Source organism: Sinohyriopsis cumingii, chromosome 18, assembly GCF_028554795.1.
Source record: "Sinohyriopsis cumingii isolate HCF-2022 chromosome 18, ASM2855479v2, whole genome shotgun sequence".
In the NCBI taxonomy this organism is placed as follows: domain Eukaryota; kingdom Metazoa; phylum Mollusca; class Bivalvia; order Unionida; family Unionidae; genus Sinohyriopsis; species Sinohyriopsis cumingii.
In genome coordinates, this window is record NC_142978.1 from 73,614,965 (window position 1) to 73,633,749 (window position 18,785).

An 18,785-nucleotide genomic window follows, 5' to 3' on the forward strand; every position below is an offset into this window, starting at 1 on the left:
GTGACTCATTAGTCAAGGACTATTCTCCATTGAGGCCCTCTTAAAGAGTATTACACTGCACCTTATATGAAGATGGCAATAATTACTGTGTATTTTAACATGTTTAGTATTAAAATACTCAATTCCATTATCTATTAGAAACACATACATGCTCATGCTATTTCTTCAATACTGTAATATTTTCAGCGGATTTTACATGTAGCAGAAGCTTGTTCCACAGAACTGTACCAGAGTAAGCTCTTTTTAAATTGCTCTGTTCTTGGTTTTGGTGCTAGAAGTTTTCCATATGACATTGACCTCAACTGGTATTGTGTTGAAAAAGGCCTGAATAAGTCCTGAAGATGCTCTGGTGCAGTTCCATGTAGACATTTATATAAAAGAACTGCCTTGTGAAAATCTATCCTGTCATATAACCATTTGAGTTCTGTAAATAATGCTTTTGAGGGATGATCAATAGATGCATCTAAAATTATGTGTGCTGCTCATTTCTGAAGTTTACAGATCCTGTCAAGGTCAGATTTAGCACAGTTTCCCCATACATATGAATAATAATCCATTGTTGGTAGAATCTATGACTTGTATAGATTGCGAGTTTCCATAGGTAAATATTTCTTGATTCTGCTGAGTAGGGCAATTCTGGATTAGAGTGTTTTACAAAGCTTATTAATCTAAAGAACTGTCTCAAGTGGCAGACTCAGCTGGTACATAAGAGCAATTCTGAACTCTCATGGGGATAATGGGTGATGACGATCTGTCCCCTGTCTTTTTTTTTAACCCCACTTCAGAAAATGTCATTGTTGGCTAATGAACTGCAACACTGACCTAATGTGGCAAAGGCACTCAAGTCCATGGCTGCATGCAGCGGAAGAACCACACTAACTTTTCTGATGAAAAACCCCACATCCTGTTGGGATTTAGCAGGATTATAGGAAATGGGGTATGTAGATCTGATCCCCTTCCCTACTTCAGGATCTGTATGCTAATTCCAAACCCCAAGTAGGATTCAACTGTAGCCTGTGAGTGACACGATACCTATTCCCATACCAAGGGGTTCAAATGACCAGTGAGTGCTACCCAAAGACTGGTACCTGGTGCCCAGTGCATGGTGACCGGTCAGGCAATTCTAATCTGTACATGTACTTACGAACATGTTATTACAGTAAGTTAGCAAAGCTGTATTTTTTTAACTAAATACTGGAGATGAAAATAACTTGTCTAGTAAGATGCTAAAATAAAGTAATGATGAATACTATCCTTATGTGATTTTTAAGGATCAATCACTAAACACACATAAATGAAATGAATGACTAGTGTGCAACTCTCTCCATAGAATACAAATGACAAAAGTCTGATTAAATGGAATATGAATTCCAATGATTCATTACTGCATAGAACTTTGAAACAGAACCAAATCTGCATGGAAAGAGATAACTAATTACCTGCCTGAAAAAAAAAAAGGAATAAAATAATTCTCAAACATAAAAATGATACCGACACCCCTGTTGGTGAGTAACCATGGTTATCAGAAGAAAGTAACTAAAACAAGCCAATAGTTCTCAAGAGCTAATTTCAAACAGGAATAAATCTTAATATTGGAGTAATTCATATGGTATGACTAGATGCTAAGGCAATTTTCTCTCAAATGTATTTTAAAACAGCCATATAATGGGTATGACTGGAAAAAGAATGATGGCTAGTGTGCATGGGATACAGTCATGAGCTGGATATGAAATCTTTCATGGAAGTCATCCTGTAGAAGGACGAGGTTAAGAAACAAGTAAGCTATGTAATACCATTATGTATTAATGATATTAACAAGATCAGTAAGGGATTCAGCAATATCATTACATAAAACAAGAATAACAAAGCACATGTTACTAAACCAAATACTTCTCCTGTATTTATTTTCCTAACACTAGATAATGTATCTTTAATAATGATCTTTGTTCACAATTGTTAAGACATCTTTCAAACCAGACAAGTATATCATTGGCTGAGCAGTCTAAAGCGCTCTCCGTTACGGATCACTGCCATCTCACCTCTGTCTGTGTGGGTTCGAGTCTCAGATTCAGCCAATGTGGGTATGGGAGAAAGCTTGCCAGTATCTTCTTGAGGGTCGGTGGTTCTTTCCTGGGGATTTCCTGGTTTCTTCCTCCATCATTAATACTGGCTACCATGTATAGCCTATCATATGCTGAAAAATGGCGTTAAACCCTACAACAACAACAAGTATATTATTAGTTCTTCGATGATTTGGGCTCGAAATGAGGATCAACATAATCAAATGCTAACTGATCTTGCCTAAATTTCGAAGATCTTGCCAGAATCAAACAGAAACTAATAAGAACTGTATTTTCCCCAATACGATTCATAAAAAGATGAATCTTCATGTTCGTTTTCTGTATGTGACTTATCATCAGATATAGGTATAAGGTATAGTCTATAGTCTATGGCCCTCGATTTCTTGGTCCAGCAGAATGACACAGCTTCCATTATAAAGCCTGATACCTTCCAAGTTAAGAAGCACAATCAATACAGCTGGTCCTGGTGAACTCCTCAAATCTGCTTCCACTATTTTCATTTCACTGAAACTTCAGGAGTTTAAACTGTGTACTTCATGGACAACTTATGAAAGTTTTTACATCTCTTATGCCTCTGTCGTTTTAAACTAAGTAACAGAAAAGAGTGAAAAACAAGAAGTTTTGTAAACTTCAACAAATAATTTATTTCTCTAACACAAAACAAAAAATTAAAACTTAACTTACAGTAAAGTTCTATCACAAATCAAAAAGTATTGAGTATTCCAAATGAGTTCCAGTGGTATTTCAAATGATGTCCAATCTATTGTGCTGATGCACCAATAGTCTGGAATAGTTTGATGTGCTAACTATCTTGATGCATCACAGTAACATAACCCAAAATAACTTTAAATGAATTCACAGTAGTTCCAAAACAGCAACTTAATCATAAAATTTCTTCGCACCTTGTAATTCCAATGAATAATTGAATAAAATAATTAAATCCTCTCAAATGAACACAACTAAATGACTCCACTAAGACAGATGTTTAAGATACAAATATCTAATTCTCAGGTAAACATCCCTTATATAAAAAACAAAGATGCAACCAGAATGAGGGTAAAATACAAAATTCCAGATCATTCTAACTTGTCAACAAGGTCAGGTTCTTTAGCAGCTAACCAATCAGAAATTTGGTCACCTGGTTTTCCTAGAGGTGATCTATGACCTGTACTCAAACCCCTTTAAATTCGCCAAAAAGATTTTATTTATTTCTTCCTAGGTCAAAAGGCCACAATAACACATTTACTTTATAAGAATACAACCCACTATCGTGAAGCTATGTAATATGCTTAAAAATGACCCTTACAACTGATAAACATACAAAATTAACACACATAATATAGATATAATATAGATATAAATAACAACATCCATTAACTAATGAAATACTCTGCACCGTTTTGTATGTCTGCAAATATTCAGTGTAGAGAGTGCACAGCATCACAGCATTTTCTAGGTCATACTTCAGTCATTCACATTCATTTGTCTAGCATTTCTGGTATTTTCTAAGCCACTTCTCTTGACCATATTTGGGATTTGCTCTCTTGTCATCATATGATTTCTGCTGTTTCATTTGTGGCTACCTACTTTGCAAATATTTCCATGTTTACAAATGTCAGTACATAATGCACTGAATATTTATCAATGAAATAAATATGAAAGCCCATTGTTCTGTAGAATTCTGGTTATTTGCCGAGTTGGCAAGCACACCTTTTTCAAGATCATTCATGCTAGTCTGATAATCTATACGTTTTCTAATCATCAGTAATGAAACCAGCGCTTCAGGTTAGTACATCATGCTGGTTCCATGTGTGCAAAGACTTTTTTTGTTTAAAGACTGGTACGTCATTAGCTAATTTCCATAAACTAGGAAATATTTTCTCCTTGAGAAACCAAGTTGCATGGAATTCTTTCTAGTGACAGTTTCAGCATCTTATAACTAATAGTCGTAACTTACAGACAGCCAAGTTTTATAGCATCCAAGATAACTGACAGTTCACGACAAATATTAAGGCTAACTGTTTTGTTTATTGTCAGTATTGACACAGAATTGGAGTTTAATAGGTTTTTCTGTGTGCAAATAAACTGGATTGAGGACAACCTTGGAATTACAAATAAACTGGATTGAGGATCACCTTGGGATTACAAATAAACTGGATTGAGGATCACCTTGGGATTACAAATAAACTGGATTGAGGAGGACCTTGAATACTGTGGTGGTATCTGGTCCAAAGGTTTTGATTCTGTCGTTAAATATTAAACGATTCTTCAAAGATTTCTGGAATTATTTATACTACCAAATTTTGGGTTTGCATCTAATCTAAACTTATAATGCTCTTTAACCTCCATTTTCAAAGTATTAGCTTAATTTCTGAATTTATACAGCTATTCAATCAGCTTAGTTGCTGGTACAAATAGACTATCTATGCATTCTATCCCTTTTCATATTCGTTGTCCTGTATGCCAAATTGTACCATACTTAACTGTCTGGTCTTATTACAATCATTAAGATTCTTATAGTTCCAAACTTTTCATTCATAATACTGATTGAGTTTCACTGCTAAACAACAGTGCAAAAGCTTATTCAATGATAACTAATACTGCAGTCTACTGCATGATTTTTGTGATTTTTACATTACTGAAATATTGGGTCCAACAAAGTTAAGGTGTGATCTGTCATGGTTTATAGACAATTCAGTGCAAGACAATTTGGCCCACCTTGAACTGAAAATAATACCATCTGGCCCAACTTAACAAAATAACTGACAATAGTTTTAAAAAGTATTCTTTTCACAATATATAGATACTCTGCACTATATACAATATATATATATATATATATATATATATATATATATATATATATATATATATATATATATATATACTCTGACAAAATATTTTTGGTCAAATTTTACATAATTTTTATAAAACCTGTATGTTACCAAATAGTTCAAAACAAAATTCTAGCTTTGGAAACAGAACTATGTGGGATTATTTTCTTTTATCTTCTGTGATATAATGTGTATATAGTTTTTTAAAAAAAACAAGGGGAGATCACCTATTCCCTTCCAGCATTTATTTTGTTTTTCAAAGTGAGAACTAATATCAATATTTACAATAATTTGTTCTCATTTTCAATGAAATTATAAAATAGGATTATTCTAGAAAAAATTTTAAACCAATAATGATGCTCCAAAACATCAAGTGATAAACTGAATAGATGTATGTATGCTTACAAAACAGTGAGAGAGAATTTAGACATGTAGAATTTGTTCTCACTACCTTGTCAGTTTAAATCACATTAGGTACCTTTTGTCTCAGTCTTCATGTAATCCCTTGTTTTATCGTACCTACTGTAAAATATAATTTATTTTGTTTGAATTATGTGTCAGTTTTGGTAGGTACTATTTTCATGAGAAACTAAAAACAAGTATTCAGGTAACAAAATGTATAAGCTATTCTCACCTATACCACATTTCCTATGTTGCCATCAATGGTACCAGTTATGGCCTGTTGCCATTTTTCACCCCCTTACCACACTGAATATACAGATATTTCACTGTTTGAATTAGAAGAAAGAGACACACAATTACTGCTACACTCAAAGACTAAATTAATTAAATGAAATAAGTATGTAATAAGTAATCTACAAACTATGCAAGCAATAGTATTTACAAAAGTAGGATGAATTTGAAGGAATTATTATTTAAACAATGTAAACACCCCCCACCCCAGCCCACAAAAAAAACATATAAAACATAAATTCCCACAGGCCCCTTTGAAGTATTTCCATAAAAGTCATAATGAAACACGTATAATTGGTATTAAGGATCTTTGATATTCTACTGTTGTCTCAAATGAGTAAAATTACAGATTGTCTAAATGATATTACAGATGCTAGAAAGAAAACTAAAAAAGTAAATGTTTATTAAAAGGTATACACAAGAAAGCCTTTAGAAGTATCCCTATCAAAATCAGAATAATTTGCTAAAGGTGTATGCGCTAATTTGTAACAAATATATTGACTACATTTTATAAAGCCATGTGCACCAGACTGTGTCTAATATGCAGCAGTGTTAAAATGTGAATCCTAAAATTAGAAAAATTTGAGATAATAAATCATGGACAGCATTACCAATCATAGATAAATGTATATGTATTCTATAGAATATTGTACAGATCTATTTGAATATGTAAAATGTATCTGTATTCTGTAGAATATTGTACAAATCTGAGTATATAAAATGTATATGTATTCTGTAGAATATTGTACAAATCTATTTGAGTATGTAAAATGTATATGTAATCTGTAGAATATTGTACAAATCTATTTGAGTATGTAAAATGTATATGTATTCTGTAGAATATTTCACAAATCTATTTGAATATGTAACATATTAAGATTTATTGTTTCATTAATAAATACTGATAATCTGACCCGAAGATTTAAATTGAGAATGTCCTTGTGTGGGTTCATACAATTTTATACTTAAAAATAAATTTGTAAAAATATCTTAATTTGGATATGCAAGATATATCATTTTATGTTTAATGTGCATATATACATCTTGCAACTCTATATATCACATGCATTATATCTTTAACCAAAAATAAATCATAACTGAAGCCCAGAACGCTGTATTATCACATTACTTAATATTCTTATTGGTACATATTAAAACAGGGGCCCTGAGTGGGCGAGTGGTCTAAAGCGCTCTTCATTACGGATCACTGCCATCTCACCTCTGTATGCGGTGGTTCAAGTCTAAGATTCAGCCAATGTGGGCATGTGAGAAAGCTTGCCAGTAGCTTCTTGTGGGTCAGTGGTTCTTTCCGGGGTTTTCCAGGTTCTTCCTCCACCATTAATACTGGCCGCCATGTATAGCCTATCGTGTGCTGAAAAATGGCGTTAAACCCCACAACAACAACAACAACAACATATTAAAACTGTTTTGTACTGTTGCTTACTTATAATTTGGAAAGTTCCAATGACTTTTCCTCTTTCCATTCCTTTAAAAAATCTTTATCAATCAAAGTACATAAATGTATATAGAACAGCAGATGGTGGCTTAACCAGAAGATTAACATACCATGGGGGAACAACTCTATATTATCGTGGTATTTGCTGAACTTATGTATGGAAGCACACATGTATTATAATAAACACAAGTTGCAACTTACCTATGAGAAGGAATGTCTATGCTTGTACTGGCAGAATATTTGCACAATAAACGAAATGATCCAATGATCAAATCGTACTCACAAATGTAATTAAGGTGGAAATCCAAGAATAATAAAATACAAACTAAAAATAATTATTATTTAACTTTATATGAATTGTAAATGCAACATGGGCAATGAAATATAAATATATAAAACTATTATTATTATTATTATTGAAATATTACTGATTTCAAGATAATTTAACTGCTATTATAGTCTTTTTTTTACATATAAGAAGTATGATCATAAGCAACATTTTGTCAATTTTGGTCCTTATTGGCTACCATGGAATGAAACTGCATGCTTAACCTTGTAAGGACATGTACAATGCTGTCAGGCATTTCTGAGGATGTAAGGTTTCCGTCTCCAATATTGAAGCAAAACGCATACTGAATTCGACCAATTGATGTAGATAAAATACTGCAATGCTTACCATTTGAAAATAGGCAATTGTCACCAGAATATTCTGTTCAAAATAATATTAATTTTGGACACACAAGAACCCCCCCACCCCCGATATTTTCATGACTTGCAACATGTCGGCCTATTCTGCACACCACTTAGAAAAGATGTGAAGTTTATCAAAAGGGCTATAGAAATGAAATGCATTACTTTGGACTGTTTCTGTCAGCAATTCAGTCGAGTACTTAGGTCAGGTTTATAACTAGTTTTACAAAATTCAATGTAAAAATGCCAATAAATAGCAAGAGATAATAAGCAAACTAATTCGATCTTGTAAAATAAATATTAAATTCAACGTTTTACAAAAACTAAGCTATTATATGGAAGAAAAACAACAATGAATAGGATATAACGTTTTTACAATGTCTTGTTAATGGGGAAGAATTACTAAATAATTTAGAAACAGACTACATGCCTGGGAATTTCTTGAGAATCCCGTTCTAGCGTCAAGTTGACATGTTGGGTAGCAGATGAATTTGTACGTGTGGGACAACTTCGTGCAAAATTGGAACTTGGATTAAGATGCAGAATTGTTTTATGTTCTACATTTCTATCTTTATATAATGTATATATTTGTATGATTCTAAACGATACATAGTAAATAGGATTTTCTGGGTTAAAGGTTCAAGAAGGTCATGGAGTGGGTCTTCATGTTGACATTTAGAAATCACATTTTCATATGTATTTTTAGTCGAAATATGGGTTATTTTGTACATTTTATGAGTATCACTTTCCCTGAATAAAGTATGATCATATTTTTTTCTTGATACAAAATGGATTTTTGAAAAAAAAACCCACACAATCCAATGTTTACTGAAATGACATATCGTTCCATAGAATTACCCACCACACAGAATTAGCCAACATGGTGGTATGACCTATAATCATCAAACATCAGACAATACACTGAATATATTTCGTAATCAAAGCCAATGCAGGCATAGCAAGTTTGACTGGTGTTTTTGTATATGATGATCACCGTAACTGCATGCATTTTACAAAGAGGTGATGTTCATTCTTTTTCATTCTAAACTTATTTTACAAAAATGTTTACATTTTAAAGGAAATCATGCAATAATATATTTGCATCCTTACCGGCTACAGCTTTACGTTTGTAAACAACCGCTAGACAGCTCGTGTCCAAAATTAATTGAGAAATCCCGTTTGCTGCAGTAATACAGCGTTGGAGTATACGCACTTCTGTTTTCAAATATGACAATTCAAATTATACTATTAAAATATATTGTCTATGTTTTTTTTTCAAATATATTAACATTATAGAATATTAATATTTTTTTAATGTGTTAAAAATGGTCTGAGTTCTCTTGTTAAGTTGCGCCGAATTGTCTTTCCAGTTGGGTCGAACTGCCTTTTCATCTGCCTTATTATCGGTCCATGTGGTATGCGGAGAACTCACCCCAACATATCTGGAGAAGTCGCCCCAGAGTGGTTGGAGAAGTAGCCCCATTTGGTTGGAGAAATCACCCCAAAACTTGTCACCCAGATAACCTTTTTATAACAGAATTAAATCATCTTTTACGTGATTCATATTTAGATTTTTATATATACACGATCACAAAAGATATATTTAGCAATATCATAGTAATATTTCTAAGGACGAAATTAAGTCTTTATATAATCTAATGAATTACGACAGTATAGTGATTAAAAAGGACGATAAGTCAAACACTATTATTATTACGAATCAAGATGATTATATTAAAGAAGTTGAACGTCAATTAAATGAAAAATACTACAAACATATTATTGAAGACCTGTCAATAGAAATTAAATAAAAAAATTCAACATTCATTAATGAGATCGTTAAAATAATAATTCCGTATATGAGGAATTTGTTACATTCCCTCTTAATATTCGTACACCTCAATTCTACATATTAAAAAACTCATAAAAATCCTGACTATAATTTACCTTTAAATTTTCCAGATTGTAATTCATATGCTGAAAACCTATCCAAATTTATTGATAGTGTTTTACAACCTTTAATGAAATCACTTCCTTCATACATTAAAGATACAACTACTTTCATTAAAAAGTTGAAGTTCTAATCCACAGCTATCTGATAATTTCAATCATGGTATCATTAGATGTAACATCACTATATACCAACATTCCACATGTAGATGGTATTGAAGCGTGTAAATATTTTGTTGATAACAATCCTAATAATAGCGCACTATCTAGTTAAGATATTTGTAAAATAATAAAACTTATCGTGGAAAATAATTATTTTCAATTTATTAATACGAATTACATACTAATAATGGGTACGTCAATAGGTATTAATATGGCTCCTTCATACTCTTCCCTTTCATGGGTAAATTAGAAAAGGATTTTCTTCAAAACGAAAAGTTTAATCCATCTCTTTGGTTCAGATTTTTAGATGACATATTTATGATCTGGAGTCATTCAAATGAAGAAATTAAACAATGTATTGATCGCCTAAATCATTTTCACCCGACAGTTAAAATTACTTATACTGCATCTAGTACGCATGTTTCATTTTTAGATGTAAATGTAATAAAAAATATTGATATTACTATCTCAACAAATATTCATATCAAGGAAACTAATATCCACCAATACGTGGAATATTCTTCATGTCATCCCATGTCATGTAAAAACTGTATAACATATAGCCAGTCCAAAAGATACCGATGCATTCTTTCAGATGAATGTAAATTACAAAATTCGTTGAATAAATTACAAACATATTTACAAAACAGAAATTATCCTACACATGGAAAAGTTGAAAAATTGCAAATTGTACAGATTTCATAAGTTATTAAGTTGAAGAAAAACAACAATAAATAAAGCGTTAACAACCATGTGGCGACATCTCAGAATTATTAATATGATCCTTGGGGCGACTTCTCCAGGCGAAGCGGGGCGACTTCTCCGACCACCATGGGGTGACTTCTCCCGACACCTGGGATGAGTTCTCCCAGGGCGACATCTCCATGGGGCGAGTTCTCCGCTATTCGGTCCAAATTGGGCCACATAAACGTGATATTTTGGCCGAATCGTCTCGATACCATCTGTGACTAGAGTATGTTTGGTGATAAAACTGGAGCAATTATATTTACTTTGTGTTATTTTACTCTGTAGTTATTGACCGTCACGACAACATTTTAGAAAAATATGTACATGTACAATTTTTAGTTACTTTGCATTCTTGTAAATATGTCAAGTCCACCTGCGCTGCCATAGATAAGGTCTGCACAAAATGCCGAAATTTTCCTGAAATTCGGTTCATAAAGTTTATTGTGTAATCATGGTTTAAAATATAATTAGGGTTATTTATTGATTATGTCTAAATTAGACCATTACATAAATGATCCGAAGAAAGAAATGAGAAAGCATTGCAGCGTTCGATTTGGGAACACTTTTATTTCATCTGATTGAAATCTCCGCTTACCTACCTGAAGAGCTGATAGCGACCGCTTAGGGTTCGTGTTCTTCAAGTAGGAGAGAGTAAATCTGGTTTTAATCACATTGGCTTCGATCTATGCTAAGTTTCCTCACAATCAACGTACACGTGATCAATGAATGAAATTAACAGACGAAATAACACGCAAAGAACACAGTATGAAGATCCAAGATGGCATAGGTGCACTGTTCTTTGTTAGTCGGATTAAAATGAATATCTTCAACATATTAGAAGTAGATCAAGATTTTAATCTGTTCTTTGCGAGACGGGAGTTTAATTGTTCTTGCATTAAACTGATTTATATTAAATTAATTAGAAAGCTTAGATGATGTAACATCAGAGAAGACAACTGACATATTTATTGTAAAATATGTGCTTTATCAAAATTGTAATCCTGTAATTTAATTATGCACTGTTATTTGTTTACCTGTATCGTATATTATATGTATATTTAGAAAACTTACAGTCCTACCTTTTTATATTGTATCTCATGAAATAGTTTTGTTTTAAAAAATGGGGGGGGGGCATTTTTACCTTGATATTTTTATATCTTTAATTAGAGATGATGACTTACTTGGCATTTGTGCTGATGTGCTTTTCAACCATCATACATAAATGCTGTTTTTTTTCCGCTATCTTGATTACTTTACGTTCTTGACGGTTTAAAAAGAACGAGTGGGTTCTTGACCTAGATATGCAATCGAGTGTTGAGTTCTATGTGTTCGATTATAAAACTATTCATTGTTATTGCAACTGTATTCCAAATCGAACGCATCCCTTAGAGGACTGGTATTCCATTCGCTGCGAACTTACTGAGTTTACATGCAGGCAAGGTGACAGGCCGCGGCAAAGCAAAAGTTTGAATAGATCTATTTATTGACACTGTTTATTTACACATTCCTTATCTCCATTTCAATTATTTCATTGTACAGTCAAGTGTATTGAACATAGAGATTACAAATGTATGTTCTGCAACCACACCTGGGACGAAAACATTCCATTCTGCCAACAGGAGTGGGAGATATGGAGCATGTTGCAAGACGCACCTCACTCGCAAGCTCCTCTTTTTCAGATGGCCACTCGGAGGGCTATCATTCACACCGCCGGGGGCCATACATTGCGGGGAACCTCAAGCTCATAGAAACAATGTAAGTTTTAATATTTTCTTAATGATTATTGTTGTCTAACCTTTGGTTTTGCTTGAAAGTCGTTGTATGGACACCGCAAAACGGCCCTAGTGGAAAACCATTTCTCGCCGCTTACCATGATGTGTTGCCATAAGACTGATATCTCTCAAGTGGACATAAACTTTGACTTGTTATGCATGTCATTAAAAGTACCTCACAAATTGATCGTTTAAAGGTAGGCATACAATCTGATTAAAACCAGATCTCCACTGTCCTATGTAGAAGGCCCCTAATAGAAAACCATTTCTTGCCGCTTACCATTTCTTGCCGCTTACCATTTATTGCCATAAGGTAAGTGGACATAAACTTTGAGTTGTTATGATGCCATTAAAAGTACCTCACAAATTTAAAGGTATGCATATAATCTGATTAAAATCAGATCTCCAATGTCCTATATGAAGATCTGACAGCAACTGCTTAGTGGTCATGTTCTGGTGACTTTAGAATTAGCCAATGGAAATGCAGTTTTAAAAAATCTGAAAGTGAATAAAATTGTTATGCTCTTCATTTGCGAGACAGTAGCTATATAGTAGTATTTGCACAACCTTCAGCTTGTTTGTATCACCCACCCCCATCAATTTAAAAAATGAAAAGCATCAACAATATAAAAAAGGCACAAAACTTAGTCTTTTCATTCATCAAGTTATAATTTCAAAACTGATTGTAACCAGGGGGTCCCTAACACTGTCTACTTATTGGAGTTTTAAACCAAATGGAAGCTCTCAATGTACACAAGGAGACAGACTACTCACTTTCTTTTTATTTTCTAGAACAGTCCATTTAAGTCAAAACTGTGTCATCTCCTTTTAATATTTATAGTGTCTTGTTTTAATATGTCTAAAACAAGTTGAACAAATACAAGGGAAAAACTCCTGTATATATGTGTTCAAAGAGATGTAACTCCAAAATATGCAGAATTATTGAGATTATCAATGACAGTGATCTACATCACATCTGTTGCATGTACATTTAATAATAATAATAATAATAATAATAATATTAATGACTTTGTATAGCACCTAATCTTTAGAAGCTCTGAGCACTTTACAACATTAGACAACACCTAAAACATAAAAAAAACCATATATGATGATATGATTACAAAAAAAACACACCAAGAAATTAGAAAACATAAAACATGCTGAAAATATTTAAGGTAGGAAACATGATTAGGTCTTTAAGTTTGTTCTTGCAGTCAAAATAGGTGAGTTTTATTAGCACTTTTGAATGAGATCACTGTGTCTTGTGTCTAAGTTCAGTGGGCAATTTGTTCCATGTTGCTGGGCCCTGGTATGCTAAAGAATGTTGTCCATATGACTCACCCATGCAAATAAGGCGACCAAGTTACTAAAGAAAGTCCCCAGTTTTGATCTGAAATGCCAACATATATACCGATATGTATTAATGCATAAATATATGTATGTTTTGAGTTGTATTTTTTATACTCCTACCAATTCAAGAAAAGAAAAATAGAAGAACTATGGTCCAAGGAGATGAATAAGAATTGTACAAAAAATGTATTTATCACATAAATTATTAAATAATGACTAAAATATAAACAGGGGTGTGGTGGGTAGGTCCATTTTAGAGGGATGTGGTTGGTAGGTCCATTTTAGCAATCTGTTATATCAGGTTAATTATGATTGTTGTGATTTTAGTATATTTCTGCTGACCTATTTCACATGACTAAAAAAGATGGGCAAGAAAATAATAACTGTAATTAAGATAAGTGTAGTTTAATTGGGTTAAAATAACTTACAAATTGGAACATATGCCATACTTGAAATCAAAATCTTGGGCAACCATTCAAAAGTCCTTTCCATTCCCAAACTATCATAGCCAGAGTGCTATTTAGCATTTTGACATGAAAGCCTCAAACCACCTTTTCTTGTCACCAAAGATGTCATGTGTTTAGAAAACTAGAACTTAACTGAGATTTGAGGATAATAAAATGTTGGTTTTGGAAGCAGGTGCTTTTAATACAGAGCTTTCTATGAGCCCATATCATATCAGTAGTACAGAATCTGATGTTGTACAAAAAGTATCACATCTCTGGCCTTCCAAAAATGTCATGCTTATTTTAAGATTTTTGTGTTATTAAATTTTAAACACCAGATTAGTTTTGGGTGAATGAAGATAGTTCCTTGTTGATATTGTGTAAGCAGTTAACTTGATATGGTTCAGAAAGAAATATATCATAAAACACCTGTGGGATCTTTGATTTAAATTCTTTGCAATATCATTGAAAATTTCCAAAGATATTTTGACAGTGCTAGTGGAGACACCAAAGTACCAATCTTAATAATACAGCATATTGGTATTAAAGATTTGGTTCAGGATATGTAAACTGTAATCATTAAATTCATTGGTTATGTAACATGATAACACTTTTATATTTTAACTAAAGATTATGAAATATTTTAATGGACTCTACACGTTTGTAATCAATGTCTTTAAAGCTTTAAGTTGATATAAGTTTTGCATCCTTTCTTCCTTTAGGTAATTTAAATTTGTTATTTTTTGTTTCATCAATGACTATTTTCCTTTCGCATTTAATGCTTTTGGAAATCAACTCTGGTCTCATTACATCATTTAAATTACCCTGGTAATTAAGGTAAAATGGGTCGTTTTTATTTAATGGTCTGTATTGTTACAGATATGTCATTACTATGTTCGTATTTTTATTAGAAGAAATGTGTTATCAAATCCTCTTTGCACATCATCATGGACTGTGTGCTACATGCTTGGCTCAAAAGTTTATATATATATATATATTGATATACACAGTATTCCCCCTCTTGAACGGCCCCCATGACCAGCGGCCACCCTCTTCTTGCGGCCAGAATCCCTTGTCACTATGAGTTTGTATTCAAAAGTGCCCCCTCAAGAATGGCAACCCCTCTAATGTGACTAGCGGCCAGCATATTAGTACAAAAATGTAAAATGTTCCCCCTTACTTTTTTTCTTCAAATGTGTCCAGAACCAGTAATTAATTTATGTTGTGATGTAAGGTAAGTAGCAGATTATCTCTTTCATTGATACATGTCTCCCAATGTCAAGTTTCCATTACTGAAGACGCATTGACTAAAGTACATATAACAGTAAGATTAATATTATATCATTGTTTATAAAAGCCGACGTTTACAGGAAACGATCTTAACAATGTTACGATAGAGTTTTGGGCTTCACACATCTGTCAAGTTCTTCTCTGATGATTTCAACCAGACGTAATTGTCAAGATCATAACAGGGTCAGCATTAGCTAAAAATAGATTTTGTGCATTAACACACACATAGATATTAACCTTGAACAAAACAGAGTACCAGAGATAGACCAAAAAATCACGTGACAACAGTTATTGCTTCCTTTACGAAGAAGGCATTTCGTCCACTCAACAAAAGTTTCGCCTGCATAATTAACTTGCATACAGTTAGCAACATCCGAATAAATCATTACCAAACATTAACATGTCATCATGTAATCGGAGACGTATTATTTTAGAAGAAAGTCAGTTATTCTACTCGACGACATAAGGTGAGGTAGGAGGGGGACTTGCTAAACTATTCATGTATATTCATTTGAAATAAGTCTATTATTATAACAAGAGGAACCTTTTAGTAATTAATGTTACTTTTAAACGAAGATATTAAATGCTTTGAAGTATGTAGCTTTCTTACTAAGTACATTACATATACTTCTCACAAAAAATTTAGTCCCCCTCTGGAAAGGCCACCTGTCTTATAAGGCCACTTTCCCGGTGCAGAAGGAGTGGCCGTATAAGAGGGGGATCACTCTGTGTGTGTGTGTGTATATGTGTATATATATATATATATATATATATATATATATATATATATATATATATATATATATATATAATTGATTGTAATATATTTTTTTAAATAACTAATGCATATACTAAATTTTATTTATTTAATTGCAAAAACAGTAGTTACTTTTATGCTAATTATCATTGGCCCATCCAAGTTATGTGTGCCACAAAAGTGGTATTCAATCCTGAGTAGTGAAATTTTTGTATTCACCAAATTAAATGAGTTAATGTTTGCAAAGATACATGTAATTCTTCTTTGGAACAGAATTCCAACAGTTGGTAACCTTCACATCTACCTCACATATCTCTCTAATTACCCACAAAGTATAGATGCGAGTAACTTTGTTGAAGCAGGAAAAAAATTCACTTAATGTTCATGTTTTGGGGCCTGTAATATCAGTTTAGTGCAATGCAGGAAAGTCATCGATGAATAGGAAAATGTATCAGAAGTAAAATGAGCCATAAATTATCACGAAGTACCTTTTATGGACGGAAATAGTAGCCCGAGATAGAGGGTCAGATGTGGAATGGAGTGTTTAGAAGTTAGTTACTTTGTCTAGTTTAATAGTCTGATGGACTGATCCTGTGTCAGAATCTGTTGTATGAGAAATCTGAGGAACATTTGTCACTCTATGATTTTGTTTTCTTTCTCTTCAGGCTATTGCTTTTGTCAGTTTTAAGCTTGTATCATCCGACTGAGGTTTAATGTTATAACACGGGGTTTGACAAGGTACTTTGTCCATGTGTTTGGAGGAATTTGATGCAATGACAAGAGATCTTTTTCTTCTTCTTCAATCATTCTTCATATATTTGTTTCTTTGATTGTTCATTCATTTTAAACGTGTTCTTATTACACAACAAACAATGTGCACTATAGTCTTTCATGTCTCAGTGCCAGAAGTTGTTTGCTCTTCTGTTGTTTTAAATCTCTTTAAAAACTTTTGAATCACACCCATATCACACTTTGTAGACACTGTCAGTTAGTGTAGGTTTTCAGTTACTTTCCCAGAATGATTTCAGACAAAAATGACAGATAAACCTACACTAGTGTAGATTCAGTTGCCACATATACATGTTATTTTTTGTAGATAAGTAGAATAGAAAAGTTTTAATTCTCTAATTTCATTATTGCTGTCCAAAGATTATCATACCGTAACTAAGCTCCTGATATATGACCAGTCTGGTACTGACAGAAAAGGAGTGAATTAAAAGGATCCCAAATATTGACAGGTGTGAGGTAATCAGTATTGTTTTCTTTCAGTCAGTTAAATTTTCAGGCCATTAGGATCTATTCTAAAAAGTTGGATTGTGGGATTCACTCAGATTTCTAAAAGAGTTACCCAGAAAGTTAGACCAAATGCACAAAGGTCTATTTTCTTATTAGATCAAGATTAGAAATCTTTGTCATTAGACTTGCATTAAAAGTGAACAAATCATAGTATCTGTCTTTCCTTTTTTTAATGCATGAATTAAACATGGTTCATACAATCATGACAGATCCTTCAGTTTGAAGGATTGTCTTCAAAACCCCTTGAAGTTTTGAAAAGTTGGTTTTATCCTTGAAAAGTTTTTGAATCTGTTGTAATACTCTTTGAAAGTTCCCCAAAGCTCAAGAATTTATCTGAGGGTTACAGTTAGGTAAAATGTATTTACATTTTAAGAAAAATAAAATTTAATTTAGAATTTTTTGAAGCCTTTTAAACAAATACTTACAGTGTCCTTGAAAAGCAACTCCTGAAGCTGTATGAACCTTCTTGACGAATCTAAAAGAATAACAAATGTAACTGTTGACAGATTCCCTTGTTAGATTGAGAACATAATGTCATAAAAGTGATAAAACATTCTAACATTCAAATATGGACAAAATTTAAAAGTTTAAAAAAATGTTGCATTATGTAATACGTCAGCAGTGCATTACTAACTGCATTATGTAATACCCCAGTAATGCAATGACTAATTGCATTATGTAGTTCCTCAGCAGTGCAATGACTACATGTAATGGCATTATGTAATACCTCAGCAGTGCAATATTGATTATACTAATTGCATTATGTAATACCTCAGCAGTGCAATGACTACATGTAATGGCATTATGTAATTCCTTAGCAGTGCAATACTTAATATCATTATGTAATACCTCAGCAGTGCAATGACTAATTGCATTATGTAATACCTCAGCAGTGTAATACTAATTGCATTATGTAATTCCTCAGCAGTGCAATGAAGTAATTACATTATGTAATGCCTCAGCAGCGCAGTGCCTACATGTAATGGCATTATGTAATACCTCAGCAGTGCAGTGACTAATTGCATTATGTAATTCCTCAATAGTGCAATGAAGTAATTGCATTATATAATACCTCAGCAGTGCAATGATTAATTACAGTATATAATACCTCAGCAGTGCAATGACTACTGTAATGACATTATGTAATCCCTCTGCAGTGCAATGACTAATTGCATTTTGTAATACCACAGCAGTGCAATGACTACATGTAATGATATTATGCAATACCTCAGCAGTGCAATGACTAATTGCATTTTGT

The 18,785-nt window shown here is 32.8% G+C and overlaps 2 protein-coding genes across 6 annotated transcripts in view; one reads left to right on the plus strand and one right to left on the minus strand.

The window, feature by feature from the left end:
- Positions 1 to 11,040, minus strand: part of LOC149776978 (3-oxoacyl-[acyl-carrier-protein] synthase, mitochondrial-like) — a 48,622-nt gene extending 37,582 nt beyond the window's left edge. For 2 of the 4 annotated variants that reach the window (XR_016416146.1, XM_089941711.1), the window contains exon 1: positions 10,957 to 11,040. The gene's annotated coding sequence lies outside the window, so the exon portion shown is untranslated. Of the gene's footprint in view, positions 1 to 5,549; positions 5,633 to 10,956 lie in introns of those variants that run through there. The other 2 variants (XM_089941713.1, XM_089941714.1) reach the window with 2 other exon arrangements.
- A 964-nt stretch (positions 11,041 to 12,004) lies between these two features.
- Positions 12,005 to 18,785, plus strand: part of LOC149776979 (uncharacterized) — an 81,996-nt gene continuing 75,215 nt past the window's right edge. For both annotated transcript variants that reach the window (XR_016416147.1, XM_089941715.1), the window contains exon 1: positions 12,005 to 12,368. Coding sequence is in view for 1 of the 2 variants with exons in the window: in XM_089941715.1 (XP_089797841.1) it covers positions 12,181 to 12,368 (188 nt within the window). In the remaining variant the exon portion in view is untranslated. The remainder of the gene's footprint in view (positions 12,369 to 18,785) is intronic.